General features: G+C 40.0%; 1 protein-coding gene across 1 annotated transcript; it reads right to left on the bottom strand.

The window, feature by feature from the left end:
* Positions 1–498: 498 nt before the first annotated feature.
* ppp1cab (protein phosphatase 1, catalytic subunit, alpha isozyme b) lies at positions 499–13763 on the bottom strand. Its single transcript, XM_054768188.1, has 7 exons — positions 13368–13763; positions 12716–12847; positions 10777–11007; positions 4290–4394; positions 3573–3796; positions 1373–1507; positions 499–1294 (listed from the first exon to the last, which is right to left on the bottom strand). Exons 1-7 carry the CDS (start codon positions 13420–13422, stop codon positions 1199–1201), a joined length of 978 nt encoding a protein of 325 aa, XP_054624163.1. The 5' UTR covers positions 13423–13763; the 3' UTR covers positions 499–1198.
* Between the last annotated feature and the right edge of the window lie 112 nt (positions 13764–13875).

The raw sequence follows: 13875 nt of genomic DNA, 5'->3' as shown, positions 1-13875 counted from the left end.
ACAATATTAAGCAAAAAGTTCCAAATAAAAAAATATGATCAACTTAAGAATAGAAATTAAGTTAGGGGTGCCCAAACATTTTCCACTGAGCACGCCGTATAGAAAAGTCACAGGATTCAGGTGCCATTTTGCTATTTTAATTTTGAAACAGGCTAAAACCATACATATATGCTATAACAAGATAGAAAGAAAACGCATGTCAACTTTGGGTTATAAATGACAGTGTGTCTTTTTTTCCAATTATTAGCATCTTTTTTTGTTTAGTTTTCTACGTATTAATCGTATTTAGAATGTACCGCGGGCCAATTCAACAAAACAAGCTGTGGCCACAAATGGCCCCCAGGCCGCACTTGGGACACCACTGAGTTAAATGGACACTAAACTCTGTCTAAGTTGCTGCACCCCGGTGGATAACACATTCGTATAAAAAAACACAGAGTGCTGGTTAATTTTGGAGGTTGGCGCAGTCTTCAACATGGAGTAGAGGTCATTGGCAAATGTAGTTCAGATTCTCGCTTTATTGGTCAACTTGATGAAAGACTACAAAACGAAGTCACAAAAAAATCTCTTTCAAGTAATCAAATCTGTACAAACCTAAACTGTATGGTTTTTTTTTACAGCTCTGGCTCATATGAATCTGAAGAGTTGTGCATGTGTGCGCACGTGCGAGGGAAGGTGTGACGTGGCGCGGGTCGGCAGGGGGGCGAGACGCCGCGTGGACACACGCACGCACACATGTGGAGATTTTACAGTACAGAGGACTGGGAAAACAAAAAATACCCCCCACCCCCAAAGATCTACTGGCAGGGGTCTGCTGCCTAAAATGTCACAGCGGCAAATGCTTGCCAGCTTTTTCAGTCAAATTACTGTACAGACAAACTGTGGTTTCAAACTCTTCACAGGTAGCGTGGCAAGAGAGAAGACAGGGGAAAGTAGAAATCGCTAATACTCTCATACCAAACGTACACGTGCACACCTTTCAATGCTCACTGGCAGACGGGGCACATGTGTCACCTGCACGTGCACACACTCATTCTGACAATTTCGTAACATTAAATGTTTTTAATAAGTACAGATAAAAAAGGGGAAAAAAGCCCTGGGTAAAGGTTTGATTTCTGGCTGTTTGGTGAAAGAAAGGAGAAAGAGAGGTAGAGAGGGCAGGAAAGATGGGTCAGAGGTCAAGGGCAGACTACTGCTGTCATTTCTTAGCTTTTCTTGGGGGGGTGACTGGGCGGCCGGAGCCCATGCCACCTCCCCCTCCGTAGAACAGCTTCTTGTCTGCAGGTTTGAGGATCTGAACAAAAGGGAAAACAAAATGAGCATGCATCAAAAATACTAGGCACCTTATCTGCAAGTGGATTTGCTTGCTCACCTGGAATGAGCACATGAGGGTTTCATCCACGCTCATCATGGCGCCCGCATTGTCAAACTCCCCGCAGTAGTTTGGGGCAGAGAACAGTGTGACAAGCTGCCTCTTTGCAAAGAACTCATAGCCATCCTCGACCACCTGAAACAGAGAGGACAGGTGAGCAGCTCCATATGGACGAAAGCACCACCGTCAGCCTGCCCTACGAAGCAAGATGTAGTCTGATTGGCTGCTCAGCTGCTGTGACTGACAAGAGACAAATGAGGAACGCAGCAAAGGGAAAGGAGTCTGCTGCCACCTTTTGGCAGTGTCAATTCGCCTCAGATTCATTTCAGCAAGAATGACTTCGTTATTACTTTACAGGCGCAGCTGTTTTAAAAGGTTACCCATCATGTTAATTTTGTTTGTAATGGTGTATCTAGAGTACATGCCGCTAGAGCCTTTTAATGAGCATAAAATGTAAGAAAAATGTATCATCTCCCTCACTTATTTGCTTCACTTTTGACAGAATAGTTGTTTTTTTTAAGTTGCTTGTTTTTCAAAGACATATATATATCTTAAAAAAAAAAAAAAAAAACTATGCCAACCATCAGTCTGTCAGCTACGGATGTGGAAGCTGAAAGTATGATTGTTTTGTTTTTCTTCAGCCTAACCTAGCATGATGTTACTGTGAAAATATGAGTGTAATCTTAGCACTGGAGCTCACATGAATCAGCCAGTGTTGCTAACAATCGTGTCCTAAGCATGTTGAGGCACCAACTGGAAACATCGGCCAAGTCGGCGAGAAAACTTTGATATTCTTACTAGCCACCGAACGTGAGCATGAGCATGAGGTCATGTAAGTATAAGCTATCTGAATTAGCTTGGTTTAGCGGAGCATGCTAATGCAACTGTGTGTGTGTGTGTGCGTGTGCCACTCAGGCTGTGAGCTGTGCTTTAGTGCTTGTTAATGTAACCCAGCATTTTAGGTTGGCCGCTGACTTCGTGCAAGTTGTTTGTGAAATAGGGACAACAGCCACAGCTTCAAGAGGTACTCAATAGCCATCTGGCTTAGCAATAATCAAAACACATTTTCATCACACTTCCTTCAAAATAAGAGCGGTGCACATCCTATCTAATAGTGGTAATAAAATAAGGGTGTCATAAAAATATCTTACACTAATAAAGCTATTACAATTGCATCTGTAATTTTATTTCAAAGCTCTTGACATCCCAATTACAATGTTAAATACTCTTAAATAAATTAAAGTTTATTGCTTTTGATATGATGTACTCATTATTATGCCATATCATTCATGACAAAATGGTCTCAAAAAATTTAAATAATATCGATTATGGACAATAATTTGAAGGACAACTACCGTCCCGCAAAATTTGTTATCGTGACACGCCCACTGTTACTAATGGAGAGTAGTGTTTCACTGTTTAGTGACGTTGTTGCTTTGACTTCACTCATCCACCTGATGTCCCTAATGTTGCTTTCACTGAAGCACCGAAGCTCTGAATCTGCTCTGGCAGAATTTGAATGAAAGTCTCAAAGCTTCATGAGGCTTCACCCGCCCATCTCAAATGTTAGTGTAAAGGAAAAACTCAGTTTTTGTTAGTAAGCTGCTCCAGAAAGTCTGACAAAAACCAAAATGTATGAACACCAAAGTAATTTTTCCTATAGGAAATAATGCTAATCCAATTACTCCGTTCCATGCACCCAAAAATATTTGAAAAATAAATAAATTTCACTGGGAAAACAATTATAGTTTTCATACACAGTGTGAAAAATGTAAATAAATAAAATGGATGAATGAACATTTTCTGTGAAATGACATGAGAAATGGGATAGTTTGTTTTGCGTGCAATGTTTGGTTGTAGGAAAACTGAACCAGTGTACAAAAACTGGGACGACATGTAATCAAAAATTGAATTTTAAGAACAGTAAGGCGTACGAAAACTGAGGCTTCACTGAATATGGAAAAAGTGAATAAAGGGCACAATAGTGCTTCTTGGGGGCACACACTGTTTGAAACACGCATGGGCAGGGACAGCTCTAATATTAAAGCTAAAGATACAATATGGCATCTTCCCAGTGGGACTTACTAACAGTACTTTTAAACTGTCTAAATTCCAGCATTCAAGCCTCGATTTTGGCCAACATGGTTCATATTATTTAGTACAAAACCTTTAAATGCTCCAATCTAAACCTGACTCTGACCTGATGGGCCCGGCAGATGAGGTCCATGTCGTGTTTGTGGAGAAACTTGGTGACCACATCTGCACCAAATGTGAAGGAGACGCCGCGGTCGTTCTCGCCCCAGCCCAGCACGTCCTTGTCAGGGTCGGCCCACAGCAAGTCACACAAAAGGCCCTGGTCAGGCACGTCGGTGGGCCGCATGACCCTTCGCACCTGCTCCATAGATTGCAGATCTGGAGATAGGCCTGGAAGAGGAACATGGATGGAAATACTTTTTCTTGTTTACAGATCACCAAATATGTGCTAAAAGCAAGAACACATTTTATGGGACTATAAGTTCAACCGCTACAAATAAATAACTGGCAAACACACTTAGTTTGGTTTCTCACCCAGTGGAACATCACATGATCAGACGGGGAGACGTGTTTACCCTCAGGACTATCATTGCCTGTTTACATATTCAGCAAAGTGCGTGTTGATGGTGAAGACACATGTGAGAAAGCTGCTCGTGCTAGTTCATTACATAATTGAAATAAAAAAAGGTGACCAAATTTGGTCTCCTCCTTTGTGTCGACCATTTTAATTTAACTATTAGCATCACACGATTCCTTTTTGAATACATAATTTGTTACACAAGTTGATTAAATGTGAAATGTGTAAAGGTCAGAGACATTTATGTTGACACTAAACATGGAGCAGAGACAAGCTGGAGTGTTTGTTATTTTATGGGGCTACTACCTCCATGGCAACAGAAGATCTTCTCATCAACAATGGCAGCAACAGGCAAACAGTTGAAACAGTCAGTGAAGGTCTTCCACAGCTTTATGTTGTACCGCCGCTTACCTGTGCACAAAAGAGGGGGGGGAAAAAAAACAGGCTTAATCGCTCTTATCTGGAGAACTCTAAAAGGCTCTGCTTGTTGCATCACATTATTAGCGCAGCATTATATAATCAGCAGACAGGGTGTGATTTACTGCTGTTCATGCTGCTTGATCATGCTATTTAGCCTGACAGCACATGTAGCTTGTGGTTGTACCATGACACCACTAACAGGCAACTTTTAAACTATGAAGACAAGAATGGACAGTGGAGGACCTTAAAAAGGAAAATGTGCTCTGTGTGCAAGTAATGTGTGTCCAAGTGGAGCCTCTTTTGAAGACTACGGCTATGTTCACACTGCTGGTCCATTCCTATTTTTTTGCTCATATGTGACCTGTGTCAGTGTGAAAAGCACAATTCAGATTTTTTCAAATGTGACTCAGGCCTCATTTGTATGTGGTTATATATCCGATATGTATTCGATGCGACTGCGGTATGAACGGTCATTGAAAGACATGTAACGCTGTGCTTAGAGTCTTGGATAAAGGAACTCACTGATGTAGGCAATCCGAAAATTATTTTTAAAAAGAGTCAGTGAAGCAGCTCACAGTTCCTGCCACACACACACTCCTCGACGCAAGTTCTCTACAAACTGTTAGAGCCAAAATTGCCCTCTTTCATAATCTGCTGCACAGGATCATTTCGTTAGGAAAATATGTTAGGAAAATATCCTGTTGCACAAAATCCTTGAAATTGCCAGAAACGTGCCAAGGAGAGCACACACTGCCATAATCTTTACTTCCGTAAACACATGGAAATGTGTGTGACGTTGTGCTTTTGCGCATGAACGTCACTTCCTGGACACTTGGTGTTCACATTGAGTTTTAACAAAAAAAAATGCGAATTGTGCATCGTGCCCTGCAGTGTGAATGTAGCCTAAATGCATATTTTAAGAACACTTTGCTCTAATTTAACCCTCATGCACAAGCTATGACTGCTTGGAGTGGACAACTTGGGCTCAATATTATATCACCGTGAAGTAAGACATTTTGCAGTATTATTTTTAATACACCAATGTGAGACATTTGCAGCATGTAGATAGCAGCATTTATTAACTACTGTGCTTACACTGAAGGGATAGTTTGGATTTTTTGACATGAAGTTGTATGCGATGCGATGGTTCTAAGCCAAATGCCATAGCCCCAGTGTGGGAATATTTCACATTTAAACAGAATGAAAAAAAAAAAAGGGGGGGGGGGGGGGGGGGGTATGTGCAACACCAATACAACCATCCTGTCCAGTTTTCGCAACTGGGGGAAAAAAAACTACAGCTGGAGGTGCAGCAGAGTCTTCGTCAACGACAGTCAAAGCTTACTGAGGCGTTTGGTGTGCTAAGTAAATATAAATAAAACAGCACAAAATGGTGCATACTCAGACAGTGTCGTTCGCTACATGTTAAGCCTTGCTGTGAAGGAATAATACCCAATGTTATTAATTCAAATGCAATTTTCTTTACTTGATACTCCATTTTATTTATTGTGTTTTTTCTTAGAGACAGAGAGACGGGGTCTATTTTTTTATTGTTTTGGTTATAATTGTGAAGATTGTCAAGTGCAACTTTTGATAGAGACAGTGTATTTTCATATTTTTCATTGGGGTTTTTTGTCTTGTTTTGTTTAATTTATTATGGTTAATTTATTTTACTTTAAAGCTCTTGACATTCCAATTACAATTTTAAAAACTCTAAAAAAAAGGTTGTCAACAATATCGATTAGACAATAATTTGTAGAACAATTATCATCCAGCAATATTTGTTATCGTGGCAGGCCTCCTCCTCTGTTAAAGCATAATTTACCTGAGATTAATTGAGAGCTATCAGTCTGGAAAAGGTAAGCATTTGGAACTCCAGCGAACCACAGTGAGAGCCATTATCCACAAATAGCAAAAACATGGAATAGTGGTGGACCTTCCCAGGAGTGGCCAGCCAACCAAAATTTCCCGACTCATCCAGGAGGTCACAAAAGACCCCACAAGAACATCCAAAGAACTGCAAGCCTTACTTGCCTTATTTAAGGTCAGTGTTCATCACTCCACCATAAGAAAGACACTGGGCAAAAATGGCTTGCATGACAGAGTTTGAAAACGAAAACCACTGCTTAACAAAAAGAACATGAAGGGCTCATCTCAAATTTGCCAGAAAACATCTTGATGACCCCCAAGACCTTTGGGAAAATACTCTGTGGTCTTATGAGACAAAAGTTCAACTTTTTGGAAGGTGAGTGTCCCATTACATCTGGCGTAAAAGTAACGCCATATTTCAGAAAAACATACCAACAGTAAAATATGGTGGTGGTAGTGTGATGGTCTGGATCTGTTTTACTGCTTCAGGACCTGGAAGACTTGCTGTGATAAATGGAACCATGAATTTTGCTGTCTACCAAAAAATCCATAAGGAGAATGTCCAGCCAGCTGCTTGTGACTTTAAGCTAAAACCAACTTGGGTTCTGCAGCAGGACAATGATCCAAAACACACAGCAAACGCACCTCTAAATGACTGAAGAAAAACAAAATGAAGACTTTGGAGCGGCCTAGTCCTATTGAGATGCTGTTGCATGACCTTAAAAAAGCGGTTCATGCTGGAAAGCCCTCCAATGTAGCTGAATTGGATCAATTCTGCAAAGATGAGTAGGCCAAAATTCCTCCACAGCGCCGTAAGAGACTCATTACAAGTTATCGCAAACGCTTGATTGCAGTTGTTGCTGCTAAGGGTGGCCCAATCAGACATTAGGTTTCGGGGGCAATCACTTTTTCCCCACACAGGGCCATGTTAGTTTCGATTTTTTTCTCCCTTAATAATAAAACGTTTCATTTAAAAACTGCATTTTGTGTTCAGGTGTGTTGTCACTGACTAATATTTCAATTTGTTTGATGATCGAAAACATTTAAGTGTGACAAACACACATACAAAAAAAAAAAAAAAAAAAAAAGAACTCGGGAAGGGGCAAACACATTTTCAAACAGAGGTCGGTAAAGATAAATTTTGCTGGACGCCAATTGTCTTACCAATTATTGTCGATAATCGATATTATCGACTGCTACCGAGACTGCTGCCCCCGCAACCCGGATAAGCGGGGGAAAATGGATGTATGAATGGATCAATATTATTGGGAAAAAATGTTGAGACCATTTTTTCATTAATTATATGACATAATAATGAGTACATTGTACCAAAAGCAATAAACTTTAATTTAATTGTAACTTCAATGTGAAGAACTTTTAAATAAATTAAACACAAAACAAACAAACAAAATTATGAAAATAAAATGGTCTCAGTCTCTTTTAGCAAAAATTGCACAAATAAAAATCGCAATAACCAAAAACAATATTAAAAAATCAATGCCGTCTCTTAAGAAAAAAAACCCCAAAACACTCCAATAAAAACAACACACACACACACACACACACACACACACACACACACACACACACACACACACACACACCTGCAGTGACGGAGTAAAACGCATTGTTTCTGATATCTTTCAACACGTCTTCTTTCACTCAGTTATATAGTTCAGGAATTGCAATTTGTGACATGTACATATACGTTCTCCCAGGCAATTTGTACTGTCTTTCATGCATTTATAACATTTCTCAAAATGTTGGCTTTTCAATCACATTGAAAGGTTGCATTTATTTCCAATGTAGCAAGTGACATAGTCCATGAGCGTGTACCATTTTGCGCTGTTTCTTTTATATTTACGTTGCCGACCAAACGCCTCAGTAAAACATGGTTCCCAGAACTATTAAGTTGAATAGGCCTGTCACGATAACCAATTTTGCTGGATGATAATAGTCCTACAAATTATTGTCCATAATAGATATTGTCATTTTTTAGACCATTTTTTCATGAATTATATGGCATAATGTGAGTACATTATATCAAAAGCAATAAACTTTAATTTCTCAAGACTATGTAACACTGTACACTAGGTCCCCAACTAACGAACACAATTGGTTCCAGACAAACGTTCGCAAGTCGATTTGTTTGTAAGTCCAACAAAAGGTAATATTACCAATTATATAGGTACTACATGTACGTGTATACATATATGCGTATGTATGTAAATATGAGTTTGGATGTAGTAGTAATATTAAACGAGGATAATTAATGAAAAAAAAACAATAATAAAAATGATATGATAATACGTAATGATAAACATTATTTACCTTTGAAGATGAGTGGTCAAGCATACATCCTTGGTGGTAGTGGTGGTGGAGGAGGAGGAGTTATTGAAAAACGGACGAATCGTCGTCGTCGTTAGACTCTTCTAAAAGAGGTAGTGTTCTGTGGGTGGTGTAGAATTAAGCAGGCCTATTAACTTCATAAACTTTAATCACACGCTCTGTCCGGGTTGCATCATACAGCTACAATTGAGCTTTCCATTTCTCCTTTACACTCTCTCCCCACCGTCTTCCTCTACCTGTTGGTCCCATTAGCATTGTCACAGTGCACTCTACTGGTCAAGCATGTAGCAGTATAAATATGGAGTTACAAGGCAAAATACCTGTACATGAAAATATAGACCAGTCAGCTTGCGTTCGTATCGCCGAATGTTTGCAAGTCGGATGTTTGTAAGTTGGGGACCTAGTGTAGTTAGAATCTCAAGAGGTTTTAAATAAAAGTGCAGATGCAATTTTAATAGCTTTACTAATGTAAGCTATTTTTATAACACACCTATTTTATTACCACGATTAGACAGGATATGTGCCGCTCTTATTTTTGAAGGCTGGAAATGTAATGAAAATGTGTTTTGTATATGGCTAAGTGAGACAGTTAGGGTGCCTTTTGAAGCCGTGGCTGTTGTCCCTATTTCATACACATCTTGCACAAAGTCAGCAGTCAACCTAAAACACTGGTTTATATTAACAAGCACTGAAGCACACCTCACAGGCTGAGTGGCACACACACACAGCCTCATTCGCATGCTCCGCTAAACCAAGCTAACTCAGCTAGCTTATACTTATGTGAGCTCAAGCTCACGTTCAGGGGCTAGCAAGAATACAAAAGTTTTTCACCGACTTCGCCGATGTTTAGTTCAGGAGAGGGCTGGTTAGTGTGAGGACATGCCGCTCACCGCACCATGAGAGAGCAGTCCGGGCACAGTGAGGGGGAACAACCGCTGTTGCTACGGAGCCGAATATCCAACTGCCAACGTAAAATTAACAGTGACGAAGATGAATATCCAACATCCAACATGAAACTAACTTCACCAATGTGTAGAGTGAACCTTCTTGTCAGCCTGTGCGGTAAAGAGAGGAGAGAGAGGAAACCAAACACGCATGCACATATTAATTGATCTAGGCCAACAAAATGACAGACTTTTTTTATCGTTCGATTAAACCGATTCATCGATTATCGTGACAGGCCTAATAAGTGTTGGCTGTCGGGACGAAGGCTATGCTGCACCTCCACTCTGGGTCTGTGGAATTTGGCTTAGAAACCATCGCTTTTGTGCCTTCATTCAAATTAATTTGCTTGCTAACTTGCTGCTAACACTCTGTAAAGCAGGGGTCACCAAAGTTTTTTTTTTGTGAGAGCTACTTTTAGAAAATGAAAATGGCCACGAGCTACTCATTTTTGTAGAAATGATTTTCAAACCTTATTTCAACCCAAACAAATCAAATATGCTTGTTTTACCAAAACATTAACAAAATGCTGGTATCCACAACTCACATTTTATGTTTCAGAATACATTTCTTTCTAGTGTTCTCACATTATTAACTGAAAACCTGAATGAAAAGCAGGCCTGCGGCCGCCTCATGTGGTCATGGGGGGCTACCTGGTGCCTGCGGGCACTGTGTTGGTGACCCCTGCTGTAAAGTATCCGCTCACTACTAGCCCCGCCTCCACATACTGGGACAAAGAGGCTGAATAGCTAACAGGAGGGTTCACTCTCTCAGTTCCTTCTACTATAGAACCAATGCACAGAGACACATCTTGTCATCCAGCCTGTGTGGTACAGAGAGATGAGGAAAACAAACACGCATTCATGTACATGTCAATTTATGACCAAACTTAATAGTGCAATTGCTACTTTATGGCATTATCAACAGCTATGAAAAGCAAATTTAAGAAGTAAATGCCATTTAAAGAAAATGAAAGTATTCAATTAGAATTTGATACACCCGAGCGTGCCACACAAGTGGACATAACCACAGAATGGACTATACTAGTTGCCATGGTGTGATTCCTTTTCGTCTCTAAGTTTCCTCTGCTTGTTCAATACCATTGCCACTGTATCACTTGAGAAATTTTGTCACAATTAAAGCAGCCATTTCATCATTATGCAAACCAGTGAGACCAGAATGAGAGGTGGAAAATTAAAAATTAATTGTGACTCACACTCATCGTAGAAGCCATATATCCTGTTAATGGAGGCACACTCGTGGTTGCCCCTCAGAAGAAAGAAGTTTTCTGGGTATTTTATCTTGTACGCCAGCAACAGGCAGATGGTCTCCAGCGACTGCTTGCCTCTGTCGACATAGTCTCCCAGGAACAGGTAGTTGCTCTCTGGTGGGAAGCCGCCGTATTCAAAGAGCCTTAGCAGGTCGTAGTACTGCCCGTGAACATCCCCTGGTGAAGCAAACATTAGTGGTACACTGCCAAAGACGGTATGATGACTGTATCTTGCTGTGGATGTTAACAGTAAAACATATGGGCATTGTAAGTGATTAATTGATTATAATTTGGTTAATTGTGTGGAACTGATTATTGAATAATTTCATTTTAAAACAACTTACTCTAAATGTGTATTAATTGGCTGCAGCCTACAGAGGCACTGTTGATTAAGTCTCAACGAGTATGCTCCCTGAAGGAAAACCACATCACACCTGGGAAAATGTGTCTCAAAAGTGAAACAAAACTTGGGAGCTCAAACCATCAAGTGTACCAGTGATGGCAAAACACAAAGGTGTGATGATAACCATATAATATAACTACCATATAACTTACTAGAACCAAACAGTGAACTTAATTCTGAACGAGCATAACAAAGGGTACTGTACAATGAGCAATACATATAAAAATATTAGATATCATTTTATATTACAAAGCAGATTCAAACATAAATAGCACATACTTGAAAGCATAATAACTAATGATGAGCATGAAAATGATCTGAGAAGTTCGCCAACAAACATCGCCTTTTTACCGTTCATTACTCCCAATTATGTATGTGGTTCTCCAACAGGTGGGAAAAGCCTGGATTACACTCCCACATCAAGGCTCCAGAATACGCTACAGCAGTTTAAGCCTCCCTCTCCAAAACTATCCTGCATAGCCTGACATTCGCCTCCAAAAAAAGTATAACCTCATGTCACAGCAACATGGACTGTAAATAAGACTGTAAATAATGCGTTTGACTTGTACAACATTATTTCTTGTGTGTATACGACTTGTTCAGAGGCCCCACCTTCAAACGCCTTCTAAGATTTTCTATCAATATTTTAAATAAAAGTGATCGCTATAACAGTTATATAGGTCCAGCTTGAGTAACACCCTTTGTCTTTCTTTAATTGCCATTGTTTGCTAGCGACGAAGGAGGCTAACAAGCTGGCAGTCGATGAGTTCCAAGGTTGCTCACTGAGTTGACTCTCTGGGAAAAGAGCGGCCCTCAACCCAGTCAAACAGCTGTAAAAGTATCAAGACAGCATTGGTGGAGCCGGCGTGGTGACTACGCAGGAACATAAACCTGGCATACTTAGACTTTTAGTTTTATTATACAGTAGTTTGGAACGTGTGCACTACTGTAGTTATTTAAGGTTTTACCTGAACCATGTTGTATTCACTATGTCACTATGCATTCTTTACTTGTGTATCTTGCTTGCTGCTGTAACAAGTGAATTTCCCTGCTGTGGGATTAATAAAGTACTACAACTACTACGATGGCAAGTTTGATCCTGTAACCAACTGATTTACATTATTTCCCATGGGAAATTTGTGGAAGTTGAAACTTGGGAGTTCAACTAGCCTTCAAAAATCAACCAGCGTTAAAGTGATCCAATGTTTATCCTTGGTAATCACTCTAGTACTGTTACAAAATATGATGGGGAAAGGCTCATTGCAGAAAAAACAAATGCCAAATACTACACTGTCGGTAATCACCGGGCAAGGTCATGTCAAACATTGTTAAAGACCTTATATATTTCAAAAAGGACATCTCACCCATATCAGGTAAACAAGTCCAGCTATTGTTCATAAAAGTGTTTGCTCAAGACTGAAAATTTATTGAGACTGGCCAACATTCCAAAAACGGTACAAAACCCAAAAAGACAAGTCTCACCACAAATCTTGAGAGGCGCCTCAAGTTCGAGCAGGATTGGCTGGCTGAGGAAGATCTCCCTGGATTTGAGGCAAAGACCCCGGATTTCATTCTCTGTCAGCTGGACATTTTTGCCTGGTCTGGAGCCTTTCACTGTAACCAAGAGGGGAAAAACAAGAGTGGGAGTGAGAAACAAACAAGAAACAATTCAACAAAAACATTAATAGAAATTAAATGTTAAAAAGCCAAATCATTTTAAGTTGTGAAAGCCTAAATATAGTTATATAATGAAACAATCTAAGGATTAGTCAAGTGATACTTGCGCACTTTATTGTAGTTCAGTAGCATATGGACTAACTTTGTATTCTTTATATCGAAAGACAGAATTATTATTCCAATAATGGTAAAACTTGCATATCAATGGAAGGAGCTATAACTCCTCTCTGTGGGCTACTCAATAAATAATTACTATTTAATCACAGTTTATTGTCTAAATGAAAAGCGTGTGTTAATTCGCTGCAGTGTAATAAAAAAAACATCTTCAATTGTAAAAAAAAAAAAAAAAAAAATCGAGTTTACCAGCACTGCGAATGCCTCCATCGTTGACTTAGCCTAGCGAACTTAGCTAAAATGGCTACCTCGGTAGAGTATCGAGTGAAATATCGAGTCTTACCTTCCAGCAGACGCTGAATGATGGAGTCGATGTTCAGTTTGTCGGCTTCTGCCATGTTATCCCTCAACTCTCGTCGTCTTTATTACAAATACCTATTACTCAAGGGAGGAGTAAGTGATAGCGGGATCCTGAGTAACAGTTAGCTAAACTAGTTTAGCGATAGCACTTAATCGGCTATCAGCTAGCTAGCTAACCTTGGGAAATAATGGGCAAAAGTCAGTCTATTTGCGTTGCTCAATACTTAATAGTTGACACTTGCTTCAAAAAATCCGCTTCAGTCAACTATTTCCCATTAGATATCCGAATTCAATTTGAATTGTCGATGATTGTCGTTGCTCCTGCCGTAGCTGCTTAGCACCATGCCATCGACAAAAAAAGAAGACTGAATGAACGTTAGCCTGAGAGGGGTTGGGCGGAAGTGGCGGCACACGATTGCGCTCTCCTATTGGTCTGTTTTACGAGGAGGCGGGATTAACGAATTCAATATTTTTGCGCATGGGTTGTTGCC

Source organism: Dunckerocampus dactyliophorus, chromosome 2, assembly GCF_027744805.1.
Source record: "Dunckerocampus dactyliophorus isolate RoL2022-P2 chromosome 2, RoL_Ddac_1.1, whole genome shotgun sequence".
Lineage (NCBI taxonomy): Eukaryota > Metazoa > Chordata > Actinopteri > Syngnathiformes > Syngnathidae > Dunckerocampus > Dunckerocampus dactyliophorus.
The sequence above is the reverse complement of the archived record's forward strand: the minus strand, read 5'-3'. Positions and strand labels throughout refer to the sequence as shown.

What these genes read in the sequence shown, in the direction of transcription:
- ppp1cab (XM_054768188.1), bottom strand. Translation starts at nt 13,422, where the DNA reads ATGGCAGAAGCCGACAAACTGAACATCGACTCCATCATTCAGCGTCTG. An exon ending in GATCTTCTGTTGCCATGGAG is followed by an intron (nt 3,797 to 4,289) that starts GTAGTAGCCCCA and finishes TTCCTCTTCCAG; the next exon opens with GCCTATCTCCAGATCTGCAA. An exon ending in TCATCTGCCGGGCCCATCAG is followed by an intron (nt 1,508 to 3,572) that starts GTCAGAGTCAGG and finishes TCTCTGTTTCAG; the next exon opens with GTGGTCGAGGATGGCTATGA.